The 26,482-nt window shown below is 36.3% G+C and overlaps 1 protein-coding gene across 7 annotated transcripts in view; it reads left to right on the top strand.

Moving 5' to 3' along the window:
* LOC139177595 (uncharacterized) overlaps positions 1 to 26,482 on the top strand; it is a 199,119-nt gene that overhangs the window by 142,745 nt on the left and 29,892 nt on the right. For all 7 annotated transcript variants that reach the window (XM_070773702.1, XM_070773703.1, XM_070773705.1 and 4 more), the window contains 13 exons: positions 11,062 to 11,163; positions 11,658 to 11,711; positions 13,302 to 13,406; positions 13,942 to 13,995; positions 15,685 to 15,783; positions 18,213 to 18,266; positions 18,811 to 18,915; positions 19,893 to 19,943; positions 20,834 to 20,938; positions 22,313 to 22,366; positions 23,189 to 23,293; positions 24,933 to 24,986; positions 25,573 to 25,677. In XM_070773702.1, the coding sequence (XP_070629803.1) occupies positions 11,062 to 11,163; positions 11,658 to 11,711; positions 13,302 to 13,406; positions 13,942 to 13,995; positions 15,685 to 15,783; positions 18,213 to 18,266; positions 18,811 to 18,915; positions 19,893 to 19,943; positions 20,834 to 20,938; positions 22,313 to 22,366; positions 23,189 to 23,293; positions 24,933 to 24,986; positions 25,573 to 25,677 (1,047 nt within the window). The remainder of the gene's footprint in view (positions 1 to 11,061; positions 11,164 to 11,657; positions 11,712 to 13,301; positions 13,407 to 13,941; positions 13,996 to 15,684; positions 15,784 to 18,212; positions 18,267 to 18,810; positions 18,916 to 19,892; positions 19,944 to 20,833; positions 20,939 to 22,312; positions 22,367 to 23,188; positions 23,294 to 24,932; positions 24,987 to 25,572; positions 25,678 to 26,482) is intronic.

The following is a 26,482-nucleotide window of genomic DNA, read 5'->3' on the forward strand; positions in this document are numbered from 1 at the left end:
CATCAGTCCTTTCAATGAATATTCAGGACTGATTTCCTTTAGGATGGAATGGTTGGATCTCCTTGCAGTCCAAGAGACTCTCAAGAGTCTTCTCCAACACCACAGTTCAAAAGCATCAGTTCTTCGGTGCTCATCTTTCTTTATAGTCCAACTCTCACATCCGTGCATGACTACTGGAAAAGCCATAACTTTGACTAGATGGACCTTTGTTGGCAAAGTAATGTCTCTGCTTCTTAATATGTTCTCTAGGTTGGTCATAGCTTTTCTTCCAAGAAGCAAGCATTTTTAAATTTCATGGCAAAAATAAATAAATGAATAAATTTCATGGCAGCAGTCACCATCTGCAGTGATTTTGGAGCCCAGGAAAATAGAGTCTCTTACTGTTTCCATTGTTTCCCCACCTATTTGCCATACTTTTGCTATACTTTTTCTAGTTTTAACTGAAAAAGTTTTTTTCTAACTGTAGAGTAAATTGAATAAATTTACTCTAATGAATATAATTTTTAAAGTTTTTCCTTTGTTACTCACATAGTGGATTATCACATCACTTTATCTATAACCTGCATTGAGACTTTTCTTAAAGCTTCCAGAAAGTCCAATCAAAAATTTGGTATATTGGTTATTTATATTGACATGTATAATCTACAGGATATATATTAACTAACCAAAGCAAGATGTAGAATCATCAATATAGAAAGCTACATTTTATGTAAGGAAGGAGAGGAAATAAGAACCTACATGCTTATTTTTGCAAAATCAATCTGAAACATAAATCAGAAAGTAATTTTAAAAAACAGTTCACTTGTAGGGGATTCAGAAAACACTATGAAGGGGCTAGAAGGAAGTCTGAGTGTATTTCTTATTTAGTTTTAACTTAAAAATGCTTAAATAAATCAACCTACCTGACTTCAGGCTCTACTACAAAGCCACAGTCATCAAGACAGTATGGTACTGGCACAAAGTCAGAAATATAGATCAATGGAATAAAATAGAAAGCCCAGAGATAAATCCACGCACATATGGACACCTTATCTTTGACAAAGGAGGCAAGAATATACAATGGATTAAAGACAATCTCTTTAACAAGTGGTGCTGGGAAATCTGGTCAACCACTTGTAAAAGAATGAAACTAGACCACTTTCTAACACCATACACAAAAATAAACTCAAAATGGATTAAAGATCTAAACGTAAGACCAGAAACTATAAAACTCCTAGAGGAGAACATAGGCAAAACACTCTCTGACATACATCACAGCAGGATCCTCTATGACCCACCTCCCAGAATATTGGAAATAAAAGCAAAAATAAACAAATGGGACCTAATTAACCTTAAAAGCTTCTGCACATCAAAGGAAACTATTAGCAAGGTGAAAAGACAGCCTTCAGAATGGGAGAAAATAATTGCAAATGAAGCAACTGACAAACAACTAATCTCAAAAATATACAAGCAACTCCTACAGCTCAACTCCAGAAAAATAAATGACCCAATCAAAAAATGGGCCAAAGAACTAAATAGACATTTCTCCAAAGAAGACATACGGATGGCTAACAAACACATGAAAAGATGCTCAACATCACTCATTATCAGAGAAATGCAAATCAAAACCACTATAAGGTACCATTTCACACCAGTCAGAATGGCTGCGATCCAAAAGTCTACAAATAATAAATGCTGGAGAGGGTGTGGAGAAAAGGGAACCCTCTTACACTGTTGGTGGGAATGCAAACTAGTACAGCCACTATGGAGAACAGTGTGGAGATTCCTTAAAAAACTGGAAATAGAACTGCCTTATGATCCAGCAATCCCACTGCTGGGCATACACACTGAGGAAACCAGAAGGGAAAGAGACACGTGTACCCCAATGTTCATCGCAGCACTGTTTATAATAGCCAGGACATGGAAGCAACCTAGATGTCCATCAGCAAATGAATGGATAAGAAAGCTGTGGTACATATACACAATGGAGTATTACTCAGCCATTAAAAAGAATGCATTTGAATCAGTTCTAATGAGGTGGATGAAACTGGAGCCTATTATACAGAGTGAAGTAAGCCAGAAGGAAAAACATAAATACAGTATACTAACGCATATATATGGAATTTAGAAAGATGGCAACAATAACCTGGTGTACGAGATAGCAAAAGAGACACTGATGTATAGAACAGTCTTATGGACTCTGTGGGAGAGGGAGAGGGTGGGAAGATTTGGGAGAGTGACATTGAAACATGTAGAATATCATGTAAGAAACGAATTGCCAGTCCAGGTTCGATGTGCAATACTGGATGCTTGGGGCTGGTGCACTGGGATGACCCAGAGGGATGGTGTGGGGAGGGAGGAGGGAGGAGGGTTCAGGATGGGGAACACATGTATGCCTGTGGTGGATTCATTTTGATATTTTGCAAAACTAATACAATTATGTAAAGTTTAAAAAAATGCTTAAATATTAAAAAAAATCAAATATTGAAGAAAAATAAATTCTAAAATTGAAAATAAACTGAAACACATGAGTCTAATTATATAACAAAGTGCTAATAGAATGATATGTGGAAGTGAAAGTCGTTCAGTCATGTCTGACTCTTTGAAACCCTATGTACTATACAGTCCATGGAATTCTCCAGGCCAGAATACTGGAGTGGGTAGCCTTTCCTTTTTCCAGGTGGTCTTCCCAACCCAGGGATTGAACTAAGGTCTCCTGCATTGCAGGTGGATTCTTTACCAACTGAGCTATCAAGGAAGCCCAATAGAATGATATAGGGAACCTAGTTATTTCAAGTGATTTCTGAAATGCAGTGCTATGACTGAACAGTGAAATATATACTAACTACAGAAAGGACTTCAAAGGAATCTTAAACTTTATTCAATAGTTTTATCATTAATAATAATATTGGAATTTAATATTGTGACTATTACAGGTAAAAGCAGAATAAAACAAATAAATATGTTAATATTCTTAGAAACTAACATGTTTCAGTTTCAGAGAAAAGAGGTACAAATATACAATCAAGAAGTTAGGAAAAATCCTGTAACTATAATTTGGATCACTACAAATTCACGGTTGTTGTTTTTTTAATTATCCTCTTTGTTTTAAAGATGAATTTCCTGTATTTTCCTTGAAAGAAAAGGACCTAGAAACAATCACATCTTAGTTTCAGTGATCATGGTTTCTCAATAAAATTTCTACTAAAAGGAACCCCAGAGCTCATTGGAGAAATTCTGCTTCCAGGTCTGGGATAGGAAAAGTACAGAGTGAGCATGGGGTACCTTTTTTCTGAAAGCAAGGTAATACTTAACGTGTTCATGTCAAAAGAAACAGGAGTAGATTCCTGCTGGTCACACTGGGGAGAACTTGAGCATAAGAAGGAAGGAGGGAGGGGAGAACATGGTGCCAAGTAGTGTAAAGTATCTTAAACGTGAGTCAGAAGTCGTAAGAAAGCAGTTGAATATGAGGTTCTCATTTGGCTTTACACCATTATCTAATCACTTCGTTATGAATATTGCTACTCCTTGTTTATATAGAGTCCATGTCATTTTTTAAAAAAACATATTTCTTTTTATTTGACAAGGTAATCAACCATGTTGCTTAGAAATGTATCCCACACTCTCAGCATTTATTTGGGGAGGAAATAGTTACTTGCAAAAAAAGAAAAAGATGAACTATTTATACAGAAATTTCAGTTAACTGTTATATGATATCTCTGAGATTAAATGACAAAAAAATGAAATGTTTTGTATGGTGCCTGGTACCAAAAAAAAAAATTCTCCATAAAGATTAGCTATCATTATCATTAGTAGTAATAGTGAAATCTTTTTTTCTTCCAGTTTTATTGAGATATAATTGACATAGAGTTACTGTATAAGTTTGTGTTCAGCATAATGATTTGACTTACATACATCAAGAAATGGTTACCACAGTAAGTTTAGTGAACATCTATCATCTCATGTAGTTATAAAATTAAGAAAATAGAAAAAATTTCCTTGTGATCAGAAATTTTAGGCATTCTTAGCAATTTTTGTGTATAACATTCAGTAATGTTAACTATGGGCTTCCCTGGTAGCTCCGCTGGTAAAGAATCCACCTGCAATGCAGGAGAGCCCAGTTCAATTCCCTGGGAAGATTACCTGGAGAAAGGATAGGCTACTCACTCCAATATTCTTGGGTTTCCCTGGTGGCTCAGGCAGTACTAGAATCCTCCTGCAAGGCAGGAGACCTGAGTTCAATCCCTGGGTTGGGAAGATCCCCTGGAGAAGGGCATGGCAACCCACTCCTGTATTCCTGCCTGGAGAAGCCCCATGGACAGAGGGCTACTTTCATGGGACTGTAAAGAGTTGGACATGACTGAGCGACTAAGCACAGCACACAGTGCTATTAGAGTAGGAAATGGCAACCCACTCCAGTATCCTTGCCTGGAAAATCCTATGGACAGAGGAATCTGGTGGGCTACAGTGCTCACTGTATTTATCATATTGTACATTACATCCCTCATACTTATTTACATAATAATTGAAAGTTGTACCTTTTGACTGCCTTCATCATATTTCCTTTCCTTCCACACCTTGCCCCTGGTAACCACAAATCAGATCTGTTTTCCTATGAATGTGTTTGTTTTTGAAGTATAACTGACCTACAAAACTGTGTTTGTTCTTGTTACACAATATAGTGATTGAATATTTCTGTTTATTTTTAAGTGATCACCACAATAAGTCGTGTCACCATATGAAAACATTACATAGTTATTTACTGTATTCCCCACTCTGTACATTTAATGCCCTGTGACATATATATATATATATTTTTTTTTTTTTTTTTTTTTTGCAACTGAAAGTTTGTTCCTATTAATCTCCCTTGTCTATTTCTTTTATTCCCTACCACTGTCTCCTCTGGCAACCATCTCTTTGTTCTCTGTGTCTAATACTCTGTTTTTGTTTTGTTATATTTGTTTGTTTTGTTTTTTAGATTTCTCATATAAGTGAAATCATACAATATTTCTCTTTCTTTGCCTTACTTATTTCACTTAGCATTATACCTCCAGATCCATCCATGTTGCTGAAAATGTCAAGATTTTTTTATGACAGAGTTTTATTCCATTTCATATATATATGTATATATTTTATGACTAAGTAATATTCCATTCCATATATATATATATATGTATATATATCCCACATCTTCTTATCCAATCATCTCTTGATGGGCACTTAGGTTGCTTCTATATCTTGGCATTTGTAAATTTGTAAATAATGCTGCAATGAATGTGGGGGTGCATTCATCTTTTCTAAGTAGTGTTTTCATTTTCTTTGGATAAATACCCAAGAGTTAGAAGAGCAAGATCATATAATAATTGTATTTTTAATTTTTTGAGGAATCTCCATACTGTTCTCCGCAGTGGCTGCACAAATTTATATTGCTGCCAACAGTGTACAAGGGTTCACTTTTCTCTACATTCTCTCCAACACTTGTTATTTATCTCTTTGATAATAGGCTTTCCAATAGGTGTAAGGTGATAGCTCATTGTGGTTTTGATTTACATTTCCCTGTTGATTCGTGATATTGAGCATGTTCTCATATACCTGTTAGCCATCAGTGTGTCTTGATTACAAAACTGTCTGCTCAGAGCCTCTGTTCAGTTTTTTTAATTGGATTTTTTTTTTTTTTTTTTTAGTGTTGAGTTGTTTGAGTTCTTTGTGTATTTTGGATATGAACTCCTCACTGGATATATTGTTTGCAAATATCATCTCCCACTTAGTAGATGGCCTTTTCATTTGGTTGATAGTTTTTCTTTGCTGTGCAGAAGCCTTTTTGTTTAACATAGTCCCATTTGTTTACTTTTGCTTTTTTTCCCCCCCTTTTTGCTTATATTTTTGTCTCCCTTATTTGAAGAGACAGATCTGAAAGATACTGTTGAAACTTTATGTTGAAGAGCTTATTGCCTGTGTTTTCTTCTAGAAGTTTTAGGGTTTCAGGCCTTACATTTAAGCCTCTACTCCATTTTGAATTTATTTTTGTACACAGTGTGAAACAGTAGTCCAGTTTGATTCTCTTGCATGTTTTCCCAACACCATCTATTGAAGAAATTGTATTGTTCCCATTTTATATTCCCTCCTTTGTCATCTTGGGTTGCCCCAGGGGCATGGCTTAGTTTCATTGAGTTAGACAAGGCTGTGGTCCTAGTGTGATTAGATTGACTAGTTTTATGTGAGTACGGTTTCAGTGTGTCTGCCTTCTGATGCCCTCTTCCAACACCTACCGTCTTACTTGGGTTTCTCTTACCTTGGGCATGGGGTATCTCTTCACGGCTACTCCAGCAAAGTGCAGCCGCTGCTCCTTGCCTTGGACGAGGGGTATCTCCTCACCGCCTCCCTTCCTGACCTTCAACGTGGGATAGCTCCTCTAGGCCCTCCTGTGCCTGCGCAGCCACGATCCTTGGACGCCGGGTTGGTCCTCCCGGCCGCCCACCCTGACCTCGGACGCCGGGTAGCTCCTCTTGGCCGCTCACCCTGACCTCGGACGCGGGGTAGCTCCTCTCGGGCCGTTCCTGCACCGTCCCAGCCTGGCACTCTCGGCCGCTGCCCATGACCTCGGACATGGGGTAACTCCTCTTGGCCGCCGCCCTTCGGGCATGGGGTCCTCCCGGCTTCTGCCCCTGACCTCGGATGTGGGGTAGCTCCTCTCGGCCGCACTAGTGCACTTAGTGCGCCGGTCGTCGCAGCCGCCTGCTCCAGGCTTCAGCAATATGTGAACCGTGAACTTCCTGATGTTCAAGCTGGTTTTAGAAAAGGCAGAGGAACCAGAGATCAAATTGCCAACATCCACGGATCATGGGAAAAGCAAGAGAGTTCCAGAAAAACATCTATTTCTGCTTTATTGACTATGCCAAAGCCTTTGACTGTGTGGATCACAATAAACTGTGAAAAATTCTGAAAGAGATGGGAATACCAGACCACCTGACCTGCCTCTTGAGAAATTTGTATGCCGGTCAGGAAGCAACAGTTAGAACTGGACATGGAACAACAGACTGGTTCCAAATAGGAAAAGGAGTACGTCAAGGCTGTATATTGTCACCCTGCTTATTTAACTTCTATGCAGAGTACATCATGAGAAACGCTGGACTGGAAGAAACACAAGCTGGAATCAAGATTGCTGGGAGAAATATCAATAACCTCAGATATGCAGATGACACCACCCTTATGGCAGAAAGTGAAGAGGAATTAAAAAGCCTCTTGATGAAGGTGAAAGTGGAGAGTGAAAAAGTTGGCTTAAAGCTCAACATTCAGAAAACGAAGATCATGGCATCCAGTCCCATCACTTCATGGGAAATAGATGGGGAAACAGTGTCGGACTTTATTTTTCTGGGCTCCAAAATCACTGCAGATGGTGACTGAAGCCATGAAATTAAAAGACGCTTACTCCTTGGAAGGAAAGTTATGACCAACCTAGACAGCATATTCAAAAGCAGAGACATTACTTTGCCAACAAAGGTCCGTCTAGTCAAGGCTATGGTTTTTCCTGTGGTCATGTATGGATGTGAGAGTTGGACCATGAAGAAGGCTGAGCGCCGAAGAATTGATGCTTTTGAACTGTGGTGTTGGAGAAGACTCTTGAGAGTCCCTTGGACTGCAAGGAGATCCAACCAGTCCATTCTGAAGGAGATCAGCCCTGGGATTTCTTTGGAAGGAATGATGCTGGAGCTGAAACTCCAGTACTTTGGCCACCTCATGCGAAGAGTTGACTCATTGGAAAGGACTCTGATGCTGGGAGGGATTGGGGGCAAGAGGAGAAGGGGACAACAGAGGATGAGATGGCTGGATGGCATCACTGACTCGATGGACATAAGTCTGAGTGAACTCCGGGAGTTGGTGATGGACAGGGAGGCCTGGCGTGCTGGGATTCATGGGGTCGCAAAGAGTCGGACAGGACTGAGCGACTGAACTGAACTGAACTCCTTTGTCATAGATTACTTGGTCATATAAGTGAGAGTTCGTTTCTGGGTTCTCTATTCTGTCCCATTGATTTATGAATCCATTATTGTGCCAGTACCTTATTATTTTGATTACTGTAGCTTTGTAGTATACTTTGAAATAGGAGATGTGATACCTCCAGCTTTATCCTTCTTCCTCAAAATTGTTTGACTTGCCGATCTTTTGTGATTCCATGCAAATTTTAAAATTATTTGTTCTAGTTCAGTGAAAAAATGTCCTTTGTATTTTGATATATACCTTGATATGTGTCCTTGTTAATTTGATAGAGATTGCATTGAATCTGTAGATTGCATTGGGTAATATAACCATTTTGACAACATTGACTCTTCCAATCCACAAACACAGTATATCTGTCCATCTATTTATGTATCTTCAGTTTCTTTGATCAGCGTCTCATAGTTTTCCAAATACAAGTCTTTTACCTCTTTAGTTAGATTTATTCATAGGTATTTTATTCCTTTTGATGCAGTGGGTAAATGGGATTACTTTCTTAATTTCTCTTTCTGATACTCTGTTTTTAGCATATAGAAATGCAATAGATTTCTGTAGATTAATTTTGTATCCTGTAATTTTACAGAATTCATTGATGAGGTCTAGTAGTTTTTTGGTGATGTCACTGGAATTTTCTATGTATAGTACATGTCTTTTGCAAGCAGTGATGTTTTACTTCTTCCTTTCCAACTTAGATTTCTTCTATTTTCTTTTTGTTGTCTGATTGCAGTGACTACAACTTCCAATACTTTTGTTCAATAAAAGTAGTGAGAGTGGTCATCCTTGTCTTGTACCTAATCTTAGCTTTCAGCTTTTCACTGTTGGGGATGACGTTAGCTGTGGGCTTGTCATGTGCTGTGCTTAGTCGCTCAGTCGTGTCTGACTCTTTGCAACCCCATGAACTATAGCCCACCTGGCTCATCTGACCATGGGGATTCTCCAGGCGAGAATACTGGAGTCGGTTGCCATGCCCTCCTCCAGGGGATCTTCCCAACCCAGGGATTGAACCCAGGTCTCCCACATTGCAGGTGGATTCTTTACCATCTGAGCCACCAAGGAATGCCATGAATACTGGAGTGGGTAGACTATCTCTTCTCCAGGGATCCTTCCCAATGCAGGAATAGAACCAGGGTCACCTGCACTGCAGATGGATTTTTTTTTTTTTTAACCAACTGAGCTACCACAGAAGCCTGGGTTTGTCATATATAACCATTATTATCTTGAGCTATGTTTCTGCTATAGCCACTTTGTAGAGAGCTTTTATCATAAATAAATGTTAATTTTTTCAGAATCTTTCTCTGCATTTATTGAGTTGCTCATATGATTTTTACTCTTCAGTTTGTTAATGTGGTGTATCATATGATTAGTTTGCAGATATTGAACTGTTCTTACATTCCAGGGATAAATCCCATTTGACCATAGTGTATAATCCTTTTAATATATTGCTGAGCTTGGATTGCTAATATTTTGTTGAGGATTTTTGCGTCTATGTTCATAAGTGATACTGACTTAAAACTTTCTTTCTTGTGTGATATCTTTGTCTGGTTTTGGTATGATGGTGATACTAGCCTTGTAGAAAGAGTTCAGAAGCACTCCTTCCTCCACAAGTTTTTGGATGGTTTGAGAAGAATAGGTGTTAACTCTTCTCTCAATGTTTGGTAAAATTCACCTGCAAAGTCATCCAGTCCTAGATTTTTGTTTGTTGGGAGGTTTTTTTTTTTTTAATTACTGATTAATTTCATTATTGGTAATTGGGCTGTTCTTATTTTTATTTCTTCTGGTTCATTATTGGAAGATTATACTGTATGTTTCTAGGAGTTTATCCATTTCTTCTAGATTGTTCATTTTATTGGTGTGTAACTATTTGTAGTAATTTCATATGATCTCTTGTATTTTTCTGCTATCTGTTGTAACTTCTCCTTTATCATTTCTGATTTTATTGGTTTGGGCCTTCTCTTTTATTCTTGATGAATCTGACTAAAGATTTATCAAGTTGTTGTTTTTCAATGAATTAGCTCTTAGTTTCAGGGGCCAGGACCTCTCATACCTTGGGGAGAACCTCTCCAGTTGTATTCATCATCCAGTTGTGGATCTCCCATTCAGGAGTATGAATCTTAATTTTGCTACATCTCTGCCCCTCCAACCCATGTTATTGTGAGTTCCTTCTTTATATCTGTAATTGTAGAACATCTTTTCTGCTCATCTTCCAATGTTTCTCATCAATAGTTGCTCCATAATGACTCACAGACTTATAGAACAAATTTATGGTTACCAGAGGTGAAGGGTGGAAAAGTAGGGGTAGTTAGGAAATGTGGGATTGATGTGTACACAATGCTATGTTTAAAATGATAGCCAACAAGGACCTACCATATATAGCACAGGGCACTCTGCTCAATATTATGTAACAACTTAAATGGGGAAAATTTTTGAAAAAGAATAGAAATGTATATGTATAACTGAGTCACTTTGCTATACACCTGAACCATACTCCAATATGAAATTTGAAGTTAAAAAAAATACCTCTCCATAAATAGTTGTAATTTTAGTGTGCCCATGGAAGCAGGTGAGCTCAGGGTCTTCCTACTCCACTTGCTCACTCCTGCTAGTAGTGAGATTTTTTTTAATCCTGTGAACTGTCCAAAAATATTTTATTTATTGTTTCAAATCTTGCATATACTAATTACTCTTATCTTCTTCTCCAAATTGGACTAAAGGAAAGAATCCTAATATTATTTACGCTGTCACCTTCCTTTATGTATTTGATTCAACGAATCTTTGATCTTTATGCTGAAAGACGTAATCATGATTCAAAGGAATTAATTTTTTAATGTGGATCAGATGTTTTAAGTTTTAGTTTAAAAAAAAAGTTTTAGTTTCATGAACACTTATGAGGTCCATGGAAGGGCTTCAGAACATCCTCTAAATCTTAATGCACTGTTTATAAATAAGTACAGGTGCACTGTGTAGGAGTGTAAGATACACAGCCTTTCTCAGATTCTCAGAAGGTATATGTGTCAAAAATAAAATCTTAAAAATAACTTCTCTGGAATCATTAAATTTGCTTCACAGTCCTGTCTCTTTCTAATTAAGGGAGTGTTGACATCAAAAACCTGGAAACTGTACTTGGCAACATGGGAATCAAGATCACCGATGAGGAACTCAAAGATCTGACACAAAACCTGCCAGTCAGTGGTAAGTGTATTAGATACCATGGTCTTTTGAGCTTTGTACCTTTAACAGAGGAAGGAAAGAAATAAAAGAAATTTCATGGGGAAGATATCAAGATTGGAGGTGAGAAAGTTAAAGAAGTTGGGAATATACTGTTCCAGATACTGGTGGCATGGTCAGTAGAAGAGTCTTTTGAACTCTGAGAGCAAGAAAGCTGGCCTCTACAAAATAGCCCATCTTTTCATTATCAAATATAAGACTTGATATTTTATTGGGTAGAAAGTCAAATTTACATTTTTGAAGAAAGCATTAATTTTAATATTTATAATTTTTTCTAATCCATGTTCTTTGCTTATTTTGAATAAATGTTTATTGAATGACCATTTTAAATGCTTAACGAAATGCCCAGTACACTTATTAAGTGCTATTGCTAGTTGTTATAATCAGGAGAGGGGAGAGTGTTCTTATGTTATGTTAAATCATTTTATGAGATTCACGTTATGTTTTCTGTCTTACAGTTGATAATAAAGTGTCCCTTAAAACCTTGAAGGATGAAGTAAAAGCTTTTACAGGTAGGAATTTATTATAAATGATTTATACTAAATCATGGTTTATGATAAAAATTTAATAGTATTTCCCAATATATAATATGTGACTTATAAATTAGCATATTTTCAGTGTTCATTTTGATAAAATATTTTCATCTACTGACCAACAGATTAAGCTAACATTATCTGGGTTTTATAAGTAAAACAAAATGACTATTTCTTCATTAGAAGTCTTATATTTGATGGGTTTTTTATTCAATAAAAGTATTTCATGAGTATTTATGGACAGAGTAAAACCAGAGTGAAGCATTAAACATAAGTTCATTGCAAACAGCTAATCACATAGTTTTAACAAAATAAAGTAAAATAGGTTATACTCTGATGATTATGTATTTTATTGTAGTAACCATCTCTTGTCCTATTTGTAGATAATTGTACAAGCAGATTTGCTTCTATACTTTGTGGTGTTATTCTAAGTATTCCAAGTTAGGAGTATATCCCATTTATTAAGGGACAAAATCTATTTTTGATGTGACCTTTCTTAAATGACTAGTTTTTAAAAAAACTTTTCTATTTATCTATTTATTTATTTTCGGCTGCACTGGGTCTTCCTTGCTTTGCATGGGCTTTCTCTAGTTGCTGTGAGTGGAGGCTACTCTTCACTGAGGTGCACGAGTTTCTTGTTGTGGTGACTTCTCTTGTTGCAGAGCACAGGCTCTAGGCATGTGTGCTTCAGCAGTTGTGGCTCATGGGCTGTAGAGCACAGGCTCAGTAGTTGTGATGCACAGGCTTAGTTGCTCTGCAGCTTGTGGAATCTTCCCAGATTAGGGATCGAACCCATGTCCCCTTCATTGGCATGTGGATTCTTACCCACTGTGCCACCAGGGAAGCTCTGATTTGACTTTTTATTAGGAAATCATTCATTCTGCAGCACAAGTATACTTTTAGATGATTTGAAATAATTGGTTTATAATAGCCAGGACATGGAAGCAACCTAGATGTCCATCAGCAGATGAATGGATAAGAAAGCTGTGGTACATATACACAATGGAGTATTACTCAGCCATTAAAAAGGGTACATTTGAATCAGTTCTAATGAGGTGGATGAAACTGGAGCCTATTATACAGAGTGAAGTAAGCCAGAAGGAAAAACACCAATACAGTATACTAACACATATATATGGAATTTAGAAAGATGGTAATGATAACCCTGTATGTGAGACAGCAAAAGAGACACATATATAGAACAGTCTTTTGGACTCCGTGGGAGAGGGGGAGGGTGGGATGATTTTGGAGAATGGCATTGAAACATGTATATTACCATATGTGAAATGAATCACCGGTCCAGGTTTGATGCATAATACAGGATGCTCAGGGCTGGTGCACTGGGATGACACAGAGGGATGGTATGGGGAGGGAGGTGGGAGGGGGGCTCAGGATGGGGAACACGTGTATACCCGTGGTGGATTCATGTTGATGTATGGCAAAACCAATACAATATTTTAAAGTAATTAGCCTCCAATTAAAATAAATAAATTTATATTTTTAAAAAAAGAAATAATTAGCTTGGCCCTTAACATTAATTTTACCTATGAATATTCCATCTTTTCAAAGGAGAAAAAATTGATTCCAGTAACCTACAAAATGTTCTAAAAGACATGGGAATTGAGCTTACAGATAAGGAGCTTGAGCAACTGATGAAAACACTGCCAACTGATGGTAAGCCATAAGAATGTACCATGCCTCCCAGGGAACTTGATCTTATGGGTCAGCATGAGCAGCTCTTAATCTTTTAATAGTACAGTTTTGCCCCAAAATGCCATAAATTAATAGAAAGACACTTTTGACTTGAGAATAAATTTCATCATTATCTCCTCAAACACAACTTGAGTCATCCCTAAGTGACTAATACTGTCCCTTGGGTCAGCATTAGGTATGCAATATGAACAATGAAAAATAATAAAAGAGAAAGAAATAGAAACATCAGTAGAATAAAGCAAAAATATTTTTATGTGTTTTGTAGAGTTGCACTATAGGAGAGTTAAGCTAATAAATGTCTCTAATACCAAGTAATGGATAAGTTTGCCATTGTGAAAGATATTTATATTCTTAAATGTCAATATTATGGCTATAAAATAGACTAAATTTTAAAGCACGTCATTAAAATGTAACTTTTTGTAATCATACAATTTATAATTTTTCAATGAATTCTATATCAATTTTCCAGAGATCTGAATTGTACCTTTTCTTACAGCTCATGGAAAGGTATTTCAAAACAGATTGCTGAAGGATTTGAGGAGTAACAAAAGTAAGCAAACATGGTTAGGCCTGTGAAATATCCTCCTCAAGTGTTAAATTCGTATCAAGAAACTATAATACTTTATTTTGCTTCTTGTTTTTCTTCTCACATCTGTGTTTTTTCCTGGTAAAAATCTTTACTTTATCTTAGAAGGAAGTTCTCTGTTAGATTGCATTTTTCTAAATTTTTCTGAAAAAAAATTTATATAAACAAATAAAAGAAAGATGAAAGGAAGAGATAAAGAAAAGGAAGGAGGGAGGGAGCAGGAGGAGTAGGAAGGAAGGCAAGAGGGAGAGAGGGAAAAGTTTTGCCGTGTATTCCAGATGTGACGACGAATAGAGAAAACAATCTGAGAGTAAGAATTGAGGGGGAAAAATATAATCTCTACTTCTTTGTGAAGAGTACTGATTAGTGCTCTCTCCTTATAGTTGCTTAACTCCTATCCCATCTAACAGTTTCCTGAGCAGGTGTGCTTAAGGTTTGAGGATAGAAGTTCTAACTCTTGCTTTAAACTCTTTAAATTCTAACTCTGCTTGTAAAGAGCTGGAAAAATCTATTGTAGTTTTGTTCTTTTCTTGAAAATATTAGCATTTATACCAGGTTATGATGTCATTCTCTTTTACCAGTGTATATTCATGTAACAGTAATACCTGTTACTGTCTCAAAGAGATATCTGCCGTCTTGTGTTTATTGCAACATTATTTACCATAACCAAGACATGGTATGATAGCTGAATGAATAAATAAAATGAAAATGTGGGATGTGTGTGTGTGTATACATGCAATGGAATATTATTCAGCCATTAAAATAGAAAGAAATCCTACCATCTGCAACACTATAAATGCTGCTGCTACTGCTGCTAAGTCGCCTCAGTCGTGTCCGACTTTGTGCGACCCCATAGATGGCAGCCCACTAGGCTCCTCTGTCCCTGGGATTCTCCAGGCAAGAATACTGGAGTGGGTTGCCATTTCCTTCTCCAGTGCATGAAAGTGAAAAGTGAAAGTGAAGTTGCTCAGTCGTGTCCGACTCTTAGCAACCCCATGGACTGCAGCCTACCAGGCTCCTCCGTCCATGGGATTTTCCAGGCAAGAGTACTGGAGGGGGTGCCATTGCCTTCTCCGAACACTATAAATAGAGAGGGTATAAGTAAATAAGTCAGAGAGAAAAAGATGGACATTTTGTGGTCTCACTTACATGTGGTATCTTAAAAACTGAACTCATAGAAATAGAAAATTGGTAGTTGCCAGAGGTTTGGGGGTGGGGAGGGGAGTGGGTGAAGGTGATCAAAGGATACAAATTTCCAGTTGGAAGATGAATAAGTTCTAGAGATGTGATGTACGGCACAATGATTATTATTAACAATATTGTTAATATTGTATAGTATTTTTGAAAGTTAGTAATAGTGTAAATCTTAACAAAAGTTCTCACCTCAAAATTATAACTGTGAGAAATGTGAATGCATTAACCATCCTTATTTTGGTAATCATTTTGCAGTATGTACATATGTCAAATCATTATGTTGTACACCTTAAACTTGTACAATGTTGTATGTCAACTATTAATATATCTCAATAAACCTGAATGGGGGGAACCAATAATATCTGTTAGTTGAAGATAGTAAGTGATTTATGAATTTTTAAAATATTTTAGAATCATTCCAGTTTTCTTCCTTTCTCCCTTTCCTTTCATGTTTTTAAGGAGGAAAGGTTCATGTAAGTAACCTGGATACTGTGTTAGAAGCCATGGAGGTCAATCTTACAGAAGAGGAACTTGATCACCTGAAGGATCCTCTGAATGGTGAGCATTATGGAAAACATGTGATTTTAAATAGAGGTTGAGTTTGCAGGATTAATTATGACTGTTTCAAAGGTTTGAATTATTTGTTACCCCCCAAAAAAAACCTTTGAATAGCTTTCAGGAGAACAACAACACGGCTCCATGTTTTTGTCCAGTTAAAGCCTGTAATCTATTTTTTAACACATTTTGGGCTGGGAATGGGTGCTAGTGAAAGAGAAAGGGGTTATTCTCCTCTGGTTTTTACAAAATAAGATCTGCAGTGTGTTTTTTTCACTGATCCTTATATTATAGACATCAATTCGGGCTTTAACCCAATTTGTCCAGCCATTGATTCATGCATTCTTTTTTGGTCACTGTAGCAAAAAAGTATAAAATAATATGTATAGTGTTATTAATTTTCTAAAAAGATATGTAGTATACTTTTGTAAACTAAGGAAAAGTCTGGAAGAATATACAGAAAGCAGTTGTTAATGGTGAGGTATGGTAATGACAGTGAGAAGAAGTAAAAAGAGGGACTATTTATATGTTTGTGTATTTTTTAAATTTGTTATGAAAAGTATGTTTAAATTTCTTTAACTCAATTTATTCTGTTTTTAATTTGAGATGGATGCAAATGATGTGTCAAGTGATAGGCCTTAGGCTGAATGCTTATCCACCATTTAGTTTCAAGAGATTCACTAAACTGACCACTTACATAATTCAGTTCAGTTCAGTTGTTCAGTTGTGTCCGACTCTGCGCCAGGCCTCCCTGTCCATCACCAACTCCTGGAGTTTACCCAAACTCATGTGCATTGAGTCGGTGATGCCATCCAACCACTTCATCCTCTGTCGTCCCCTTCTCCCACCTTCAATCTTTCCCAGCATCGGGGTCTTTTCAAATGAGTCAGCTCTTCACATCAGGTGGCCCCTAGCAAACATTCCTTACAGATCAGCACGAGTCTCCCTCTGCCCACTGCCTCAACACGTGGCAACACAAGGTATCAATCCTTACAAATATTAGAAAAGATGTGTAATTTCAAGAAATAAGTGAAAGTAAAGGACTTTCTGAAGGACTGCTTCAATCACACAAAGCCACTAACAAATGTGGACTTAGAAGAGTTAGACCATTTCATAATTGAGGAAGAAAAATTTTACATGAATAATAATGATAGGCCATTTAAAATAGAATAATTTGGGTTTCAAAGTATTTAAAGGAACCCTTAAAAAAACAATCATTTTTTCAAAATTTATTTTTATATATTTTTTTTTCAGAGTTTAAAGTAGTCCATGTTGTTGTTGTTGCTGCTGTCGTTCAGTTGCTAAGTCGTGTCCGACTTTTTGCGACCCCATGAACTGCAGCATGGCAGGCTTCCCTGTCCTTCACTATCTCCCTGAGTTTGCTGAAACTCAGGTCCATCGAGTCAGTGATGCCATCCAACCATCTCATCCTCTGTCACCCCCTCCTCCCCTTGCCCTCAATCTTTCCCAGCATCAGATTCTTTTCCAATAAGTCAACTCTTCTCATCAGGTGGCCAAAGTATTGGAGCTTCAGCTTCAGCATCAGTCCTTCCAAAGAATTTAATTCTGGGTTGGTTTCCTGTAGGATTGACTAGTTTCATCTCCTTGCTGTCCAAGAGGGACTCTCAAGAGTCTTCTCCAGCACCACAGTTTGAAAGCATGAATTCTTCGGTGCTCAGCCTTCTTTTATGGTCCAACTCTCACATCCGTACATGACTACTGGAAAAACCATAGTTTTAACTATGTGGAACTTTGTCAGCAAAGTGATGTTTCTGCTTTTTAATACTCTGTCTAGGTTTGTCATTGCTTTTCTTCCAAGGAGCAAGTGTCTTGATTTCATGGCTGCAGTCACCATCTGCAGTGATTTTGGAGCCCAAGAAAATGAAGGAAGCCACGAAAGTTAAGTGGCTCAGTCGTGTCCGACTCTTTGCAACCCCATGGACTGTAGCCCACCAGGCTCCTCCGTCCATGGGATTCTCCAGGCAAGAATACTGGAGTGGGTTGCCATTTCCTTCTCCAGGGAATCTTCCCGACCCAGGGATCGAACCCAGGGCTCCCGCATTAGAGGCAGACGCTTTAACCTCTGAGCCACCAGGGAAGCCCCAGTGTGCAATAATCTCATTTTCTCAGAAAATCACATCCCAACACATTTTTTAAAGTCAGCATTGATTCTATGGACTATCTATAACCTGAATTTTCTTGGATATTAGGTAAAATAAACTTATATTCATAATTTGAATTTTTATTTGTCAGTAATAACTTTTGTAGGTTATTTATTCATTGTTTACTGTTAAATCTTCATTTTAAGTGTATATATTTTCCTTGGTCATCTTATAGTAATAATAACTCTTAGATAAAAACACCTCCTATTCTATGGATTTTTTTCCTGAGTCCTTATTATTGTTTTCCCCTGATTAAACTGTGTTTTACAGCCTATAAGAAGGTTGATCTGAAAAAAGTGATGGATAGAATAGAAGATATTACAGGTGAGGAAGAAGTTACCAAATGCATGTGATTCTGATTCTTTATACAATTTTCTATTTTTTCCTGGTACTCTCTATTTCTTTTTAAATTATGCTATTTTCTAGTAAAATGATTGTGATTTGATTTCTAGACTTTGGCTTTGGTTTATCAATGTTTTAACAACAAAACATAGTGCGACGTTTTGTTAGGTCCTATGATCTAATTTTTTCCAAATTAATCTAAAATATTTACTAAAAATGCATGTTAAAGGAATAAAAATAGTTTCATTACTTTTCTGGTAATCCCCCAAATAGAAAATTATGAAAATCCATTACCATGTACTGTGTTCTTTTGTGTCTACTATTAATAAAGGTAAAGAAATAAACACTTCAATTTTCTGCCATAACTGTAGCCAAACAGGACTTACTCAACTTAATAAAGTAATTGATTAGTTAGGGCTAATAATTAAATAATAATAGATTTCATTATTATATAGAATAATTAAATAGTTCATTAAAATCTCACATGTTACCATTTCTATTTGTTATTTTTTTTTTTTTTTTGAAGGAGAGGAAGTTGATGTCAATGACATGGAAACAGTTCTAGGAAATATGGGAATAGAGCTCACAGATAAAGAACTATCAGGACTGATGAATAATCTGCCAGTTGATAGTGAGTATTTCTAATAAACTGTAGTCATCTAGGGAATATTATTGTTAAAGTGTGAAAATTTCTGAAATTACCTCTACCTCATTGCCTATCAAAAATAATGTTTGAATCTGTTACATAATTTTATTTTTTTAATATAAATTTATTTATTTTAATTGGAGGCTAATTACTTTAAAACATTGTATTGGTTTTGCCATACATCAACATGAATCCGCCACGGGTGTACACGTGTTCCCCATCCTGAACCACCATCCCTCTGGGTCATCCCAGTGCACCAGCCCCGGACATCCTGTATCACGCATCGAACCTGGACTAGTGATTCATTTCACATATGATAATATACATGTTTCAATGCCATTCTCCCAAATCACCCCACCCTCGCCCTCTCTCACAGAGTCCAAATGACTGTTCTATACATCTGTGTCTCTTTTGCTGTCTTGCATACAGGGTTATCGTTACCATCTTTCTAAATTCCATATATATGCGTTAGTATACTGTATTGGTATTTTTCTTTCTGTCTTACTTCACTCTGTATAATAGGCTCCAGTTTCATCCACCTCATTAGAACAGATTCAAATGTATTCTTAAATGGTGCTGTTATATCTTAAAATATTATCTGTTCCATTAAGTTTTAGTTTGAGAATCAACAACTGCATCATGACTCCTATTATCGAGGTTCAATTATATCTTTTATTACTTTTGATTCTACCAACAGATCCAAAATTTAAGTAAAAATGAATAAGAAAAAGAAGGGAATGATCTAATAGGGGAAAATGAAAATGTCACAAAAGAAAAGGAAAAGATGTGTTTCACTATAGTAGAGTACCAGTATCCTCACTTTATGTAATTTCATTACATGTCAGTTATCAGAAAATGTCTAAGTCAATTCACAAAATATGTCTTACTGAATTACTGGTTTCATACTGTCTAGGAAACTCCACATTGCTCTTCTGTGATCTGAATAGTGCTTTCTCTTACAGAGGGAAAGGTCTATCAAAAAAGGTTGCTGAATGGTATAAAGTTTCTTAAAGGTGAGTGAGAAACCTAATAAAACACACATCAATCTGAGATCATCATGTTTGGCATTTACACTGTTTCCTTGTGATTAAACGGTAAACCCTGCCACTCAACACTTGTATTATTTATTTTATAGGTCAACCTGTTCTTTAGGAGATCATTTCTTATGGTGTAACCTGGAAAGAATATCCATGCTATCCAAATTTTGACATAGGAAGAAATTATCAGAGCCCAAGTTGACAAAAGTTAAGGGAAAATTAGGACATCCTCAGTTAAATCAGCAGCAGAGACTAGTAATCTGACATTCAGACAAAACGAAAAATCATCAAAAACCTAGAAAGTCTCTGAGGAAGTGAAGGTACCAATAAACTGAAAGAGATGGACAGGAAGCAGGCCAGGATGGAGATCAGATCTAAGCAAGATTCCCACTCTTCCATCATTACATACCTCTTTCATGATATCTGTCAAATTCATACAACATTCCTACTACTACTAATATTTTTTATTTTAAATGATTTACTTTTTAACCTGTTTTTTAAAAAATTTTAGTTGTAATGGAAAATCAGCATCCCTTAACATAACTAGAAGTTGACTCTTAAACACAGTGAAAACAAGATAGTATTAGTAATATTGGAATTATTGTCACCTTGCTAAAATTTTCTGAGAAGTTATTCAATCACCTTTAAGTATTTATATTGGATATGCTTCTCATGAAGATTAAGATTAAAACAATGAAGTCTAATCCTAACTCCATTATTGATTCTTTGTACTCTTGTAAAGATCTCATTAGGCTTTAGTCTTTTGGATGAAAATGATAATCATAATATTACCTCAGGAATTGTTCATTGCTCAAAATTTACATTTTAGAGACATTAACTTTTTCTTATATATCTCTTTTTATAAGGAGGGAAGATTGATTCTAGTAAAGTGTACACTATTTTGGAAAACATGGACATGAACCTCACTGAAAAGGAACTCAAAGATCTAATACAAAATCTGCCAGTTGATGGTGAGCATTTTAGATATCACTAAACCCTACATAAAAAATGGTCTTATATATCTATTTCTAACAGTCATTTAAAATGCTTGTTTGACATCAAGAAGTATTATGAAAAGCTTAGAAGAAAAACTCAGATTCAAAGAAAGGACACATGCTGACTCTTGCTAGTGTCATGTGCAAATTAGAGAAAGATTTCAGGGTATCTCTCTCTGCTCTTTTTACTCAGCCTTTCCTGAATGGATAGGTTTCACTTAAATCACAGTGCACCTCTTTAGCCACATTTGCTAATGCATGGCATCAGTATTTATTGAAAGGGTACTTAATATCAGTATGGCTAGCTTTTGTTTTATCTCTTTTAGTTCAGCTAGAGTAGACCTGTTCTCCAATGGCAGCCATCACCATGCCTAGTTACAAAATATTTTTCTTTGAGATCTTTTAAGATCTATTCTCTTAGCAACTTTCTTTTTTTTTTTTTAATTCCTTTTTTTTTTTTAATTTTATTTTATTTTTAAACTTTACAATATTGTGTTAGTTTTGCCAAATATCTAAATGAGTCAGCCACAGGTATACATGTGTTCCCCATCCTGAACCCTCCTCCCTCCTCCCTCCCTATACTCTCCCTCTGGGTCGTCCCAGTGCACCAGCCCCAAGTTTCCAGTATCGTGCATCAAACCTGGACTGGCGACTCGTTTCATACATGATATTATTCATGTTTCAATGCCATTCTCCCAACTATAATCCCCATACTGTACATCACATCATCATAGCTTATTTATTTTATAACTAGAAATTTGTATTTATCTGTAACTAGAAATTCACTCCAGGAGACAGAGGACAGGGAGGTCCAGCATGCTGCAGTCCATGGAGTCGCAGAGAGTCAGACATGACTCACTATCTGAAAAACAACAAAGAAATTTGTACTTTTGAAAAGCTAGCTTTTCTGCAGCAAATGCATGCATGCATGCTAAGTCACTTCAGTTGCGTCCAACTCTATGCAACCCTATGGACTGTAACCTGCCAGGCTCCTCTGTCCGTGGGATTCTCCAGGCAAGAATCCTGGAGTGGGTTACCATGCCCTCCTCCAGGGGATCTTCCTAACCCAGGGATTGAACCCAAGCCTCTTAAGTCTCCTGCATTGCAGGCAGATTCGTTACCACTAGTGCCACCTGGGAAGCCTTCTACAACAAATAAATGCTGCTAAATTCAGCATTTATTATACTGATGTATAATGTATACATTATCTGCTGTATAATAAATGTATAAATGTATAATTGTATACATTTATATATAATTGTATAAATGTATAAATTTATCTGCTGTATACAACATTGTTTTCTTATAGTCCTTGTTATATTTCTGTCTAATTTATTCCTTTTCTTACAGTTAATGGTAAAGTTGATCTGGAAAAGGTGATGAATGAAGTGAAACCTTTTTCAGGTGAGTAAGACATTAGTAAAACATATTAAATTGAATTCATACCCTGTATTATATTTTGCATAGTGTTTTCTCAATATTATAAGATAAACTTATTAATGTTGATACTTTACATATTTATTATGAAATATGTACACCTTAACTTTTCTTCTTATTTGACTTTGGATTATCTAGGATTCAGCCATGAAAATAAGTGGTGATGTTTGAATAATAAATTATATTTTCTGTTATTTCCAGCAATATTATGCTGGTTTTAACCAATGTTTAGATCAGTGGTCACAAATTAGACATCCATGAGTTTAATTCAATCTGTAGTCAAGTTTTATAAGATCTGAATTCCCTCACAATAGCTGGCATGTTTTCTTTTTGGACAAGGCATGTGCTGTCCACTTTACTATATCCAGTTTCACTCATTTTTTCTATCTCCAGGCTCCTGCAAGCTTTTGAGTTAATAACTGCTAGTTTACATAGTCAAAATCTAGAGAGCCACAGAATATAGGAAGGTGGATATTTTTAGAAAATTTAATTGATAGGATTGCCATAATAATCTCATGATTCAGCATTAAAAACAATAAAGACTAGATGCTTTAAATTACTGACCTATTGCATAATCTAATTTTCTTCAGTGATGTCATTAGGCTTAAGAGACTACTCTCTTTACGAAGAATAAAGGAATAAATTCTGATTCACTATCTGTAAACACTGTTCAAATATGCAAGAATATGGAAGTGAGGATAACATTAAATGAGCCAGTTTTTAAATTTTTTAGATAACTATGATGTCCTAAAATTACCATCTGTTAACAATCCTTTTCTTCTTTCAAAGGAGACAGAGTTGATACTAGTAAACTTGAAAATGTTTTGGGAAACTTGGGGATTAAGCTCACATCTAATGAACGCTTGAATTTGCTGGAGACACTGCCAGTTAATGGTAAGATTCATGGGTGCTACCTGGGTTTTTTAGGAACTCTAATTTTGTGAAACTATTTGAAAAATTCCAAATAGAGTGAAAATGCTTGAAAACTGTTAAAAAGTTAATGCTAGTACAAAGAAAAGATTCATTGCTTAGATTAGTATTTAAAAATCATCTATCTAACCTTTCAGCTATAAATTATAAGTTTTGCCTTTGCTATCAAAGACAAAGTTCATCCCTGAGCCCTCAGGTTGTTAATCAGCTAGATTTGAAAATAGATTTTTTTTTAAAAAAAGAAGAAGGGTATGTCCCAGATGGCTCAGTTGGTAAAGAATCTGCCTGCTAAGGCAGAAGACACAAGAGTGTGGGTTCTATCCCTGGGTCAGGAAGATCCCCCAGAGGAAGAAATGGCAACCCATGGAAAATTCCATAGACAGAGGAGCCTGGTGGTAGTCAGATATGACTGAGCACACACACACCACCACCATCAAAAAGAAGAAGAAAGAAGGAGCAAAAGAAACAGGAGTAAAGAGAAGATAAAAAACAACAACAACGAAAAAATAGCTATGTGTGTTTCTGCAGCATAAAATATATATTTTACCAGTAAGTGGATAATTTTGTACATTCAGAAAAAACTGCAGTTCTTAACTATCTAATTAATGAAATTTTAAAATTTAGGAAAATAAAAAATGTTTTTAATTTCATAACAAAAAGATAACCACTATTAATATTTTGAAACCTTTCCTTCTAGTGCTTTTAAGATAGATAGCTAGATACATACATTCATACATAATATTGTGAGTGTATAAATTTATTTATAATGCTTATTTCTTCACCATTGAACATGTCTTCATCATAGAAACCTTGATAATGCAGGTAAGCAAAAACAAAACCATCTCTCTTCCTACCTCAAAGCAGTAAATAATGTAAAAAATCTGAGGTTTATTTTTCCAGTTCTCCATCTATAAATAGACATACTTTTTATTTTTGGCAATCTTGTAGATACATTTTGGCAAACATCCTAAAATTTAGTGAGATTGTATTCCTTTAAATAGAGTTGCAAAATATTTTGTTTTGCCACATTTCCTTCCTGCTGCTGCTAAGTCACTTCAGTCATGTCCGACTCTGTGTGACCCCATAGATGGCAGCCCATCAGGCTCCACCATCCCTGGGATTCTCTAGGCAAGAAGACTGGAGTGGGTTGCCATTTCCCTCTCCAGCGCATGAAAGGGAAAAGTGAAAGTGAAGTTGCTCAGTCGTGTCCGACTCTTTGCGACCCCATGGACTGCAGCCCACCAAGCTCCTCTGTCCATGGGATTTTCCAGGCAAGAGTACTGGAGTGGGTGGCCATTGCCTTCTCCCATTTCCTTCCAGAATATTGTAATTTGAACTCTCACAAATAGTATTTGAGAATGTTATTTTCCTTACATTGTCAATACAGTAAAAAAAAGAACATCTCATTATTATGATTAGCTTTGTATTCCTTTACCACTGTGAGTGAACATTTTGGTATATCTGTTATCTATTTGCATTTGAAATGTTCTTCAGGCAAAATTTTCTAAATTCTTTCTTTCTGAAATTAAGAGATGTATAGTATCTTTCTGTTTCCTAAATTCTTTTCTAAAATTCATTTCTAAAATATCTTGTTTTTTTATAGCTGATGGAAAAGTATATCAGAAAAGGTTGATGAAGGGCATAAAATCTCTCAAACGTGAGTAAAAAGCATGCTAAAAAGACTTAATCTGAAACCTTTATTTGCGTTGTCAGAATATAACTCCTCCTTTCCTACATAATTGAGTCTTTATTTATACTTCTTTCAGTAGATCTGCATTTTGACAGGTATTTACCAAGTACTTTTCTGTACTAAGATCTGTCAGGAAACTTTCTTAAATTTTCCTAACTCAGCCCCAGAAAAATAAAATTCATTTTAAAATGCAAACAAAAGGTGAAGAATGAAGGCTGTCAGATTAAGATTTAGCTCTAAAGCAGAAACAATTTGAAATTATAGGCAGCAAAAATAATGACTATTTTGCAGAATATTATGTCAGTCACCTCTAGCTCTAGCTTTTCAATATTCCCAACACAAAACTGGGGGTAATTAATTCTAATTTTTATTGTATTAGCTGAACAAGATGGCATTTTGGTGTTTGTCTTGAAAATGTTAATAATACTGAGAAATGAATGAAGTATTTTTATTGTAATAAAATACATGCTCAGTAAAGATGAATGTTAATATAGAGTGAATATGTTTTAGAATCATTCAATTTTACTATATTTCTTTCCTATCCTCTATTTAGGAGGCAATATTGATGTCAATAAGCTGGACACGTTTTTAGAAAGCATGGGAATCAAGATCACAGAAGAAGAATTCATGGATTTGATAGAAAAACTACCATATGATGGTGAGCATTGTAATCACTCATACTTTTTCAGGCCTATTGAGTCTTTTTTTCTGTCCATCTTTCAGTTGAGTTCAGTACAGTCACTCAGTCGTGTCCGACTCTTTGCGACCCCATGAATTGCAGCACGCCAGGCCTCCCTGTCCATACAAACTCCCGGAGTTCACTCAAACTCATGTCCATCGAGTCAGTGATGCCATCCAGCCATCTCATCCTCTGTCGTCCCCTTCTCCTCTTGCCCTCAATCCCTCCCAGCATCAGAGTCTTTTCCAATGAGTCAACTCTTTGCATGAGGTGGCCAAAGTACTGGAGTTTCAGCTTTAGCATCATTCCTTCCAAAGAAATCACAGCGCTGATCTCCTTGAGAATGGGACTGGTTGGATCTCCTTGCAGTCCAAGGGACTCTCAAGAGTCTTCTCCAACACCACAGTTCAAAAGCATCAATTCTTTGGCGCTCAGCTTTCTTTGCAGTCCAACTCTCACATCCATACATGACCACTGGAAAAACCATAGCCTTGACTAGACGGACCTTTGTTGGCAAAGTAATGTCTCTGCTTCTGAATATGCTGTCTAGGTTGGTCATAAATTTCTTTCCAAGGAGTAAGCGTCTTTTAATTTCATGGCTGCAGTCACCATCTGCAGTGATTTTGGTGCCCCCCAAAATAAAGTCTGACACTGTTTCCCCATCTATTTCCCATGAAGTGATGGGACCAGATGCCATGATCTTCGTTTTCTGAATGTTGAGCTTTAAGCCAACTTTTTCAGTCTCCACTTTCACTTTCATCAAGAGGCTTTTTAGTTCCTCTTC

The sequence above is a fragment of the Bos indicus genome, chromosome 19 (assembly GCF_029378745.1).
Source record: "Bos indicus isolate NIAB-ARS_2022 breed Sahiwal x Tharparkar chromosome 19, NIAB-ARS_B.indTharparkar_mat_pri_1.0, whole genome shotgun sequence".
In the NCBI taxonomy this organism is placed as follows: Eukaryota; Metazoa; Chordata; class Mammalia; order Artiodactyla; family Bovidae; genus Bos; species Bos indicus.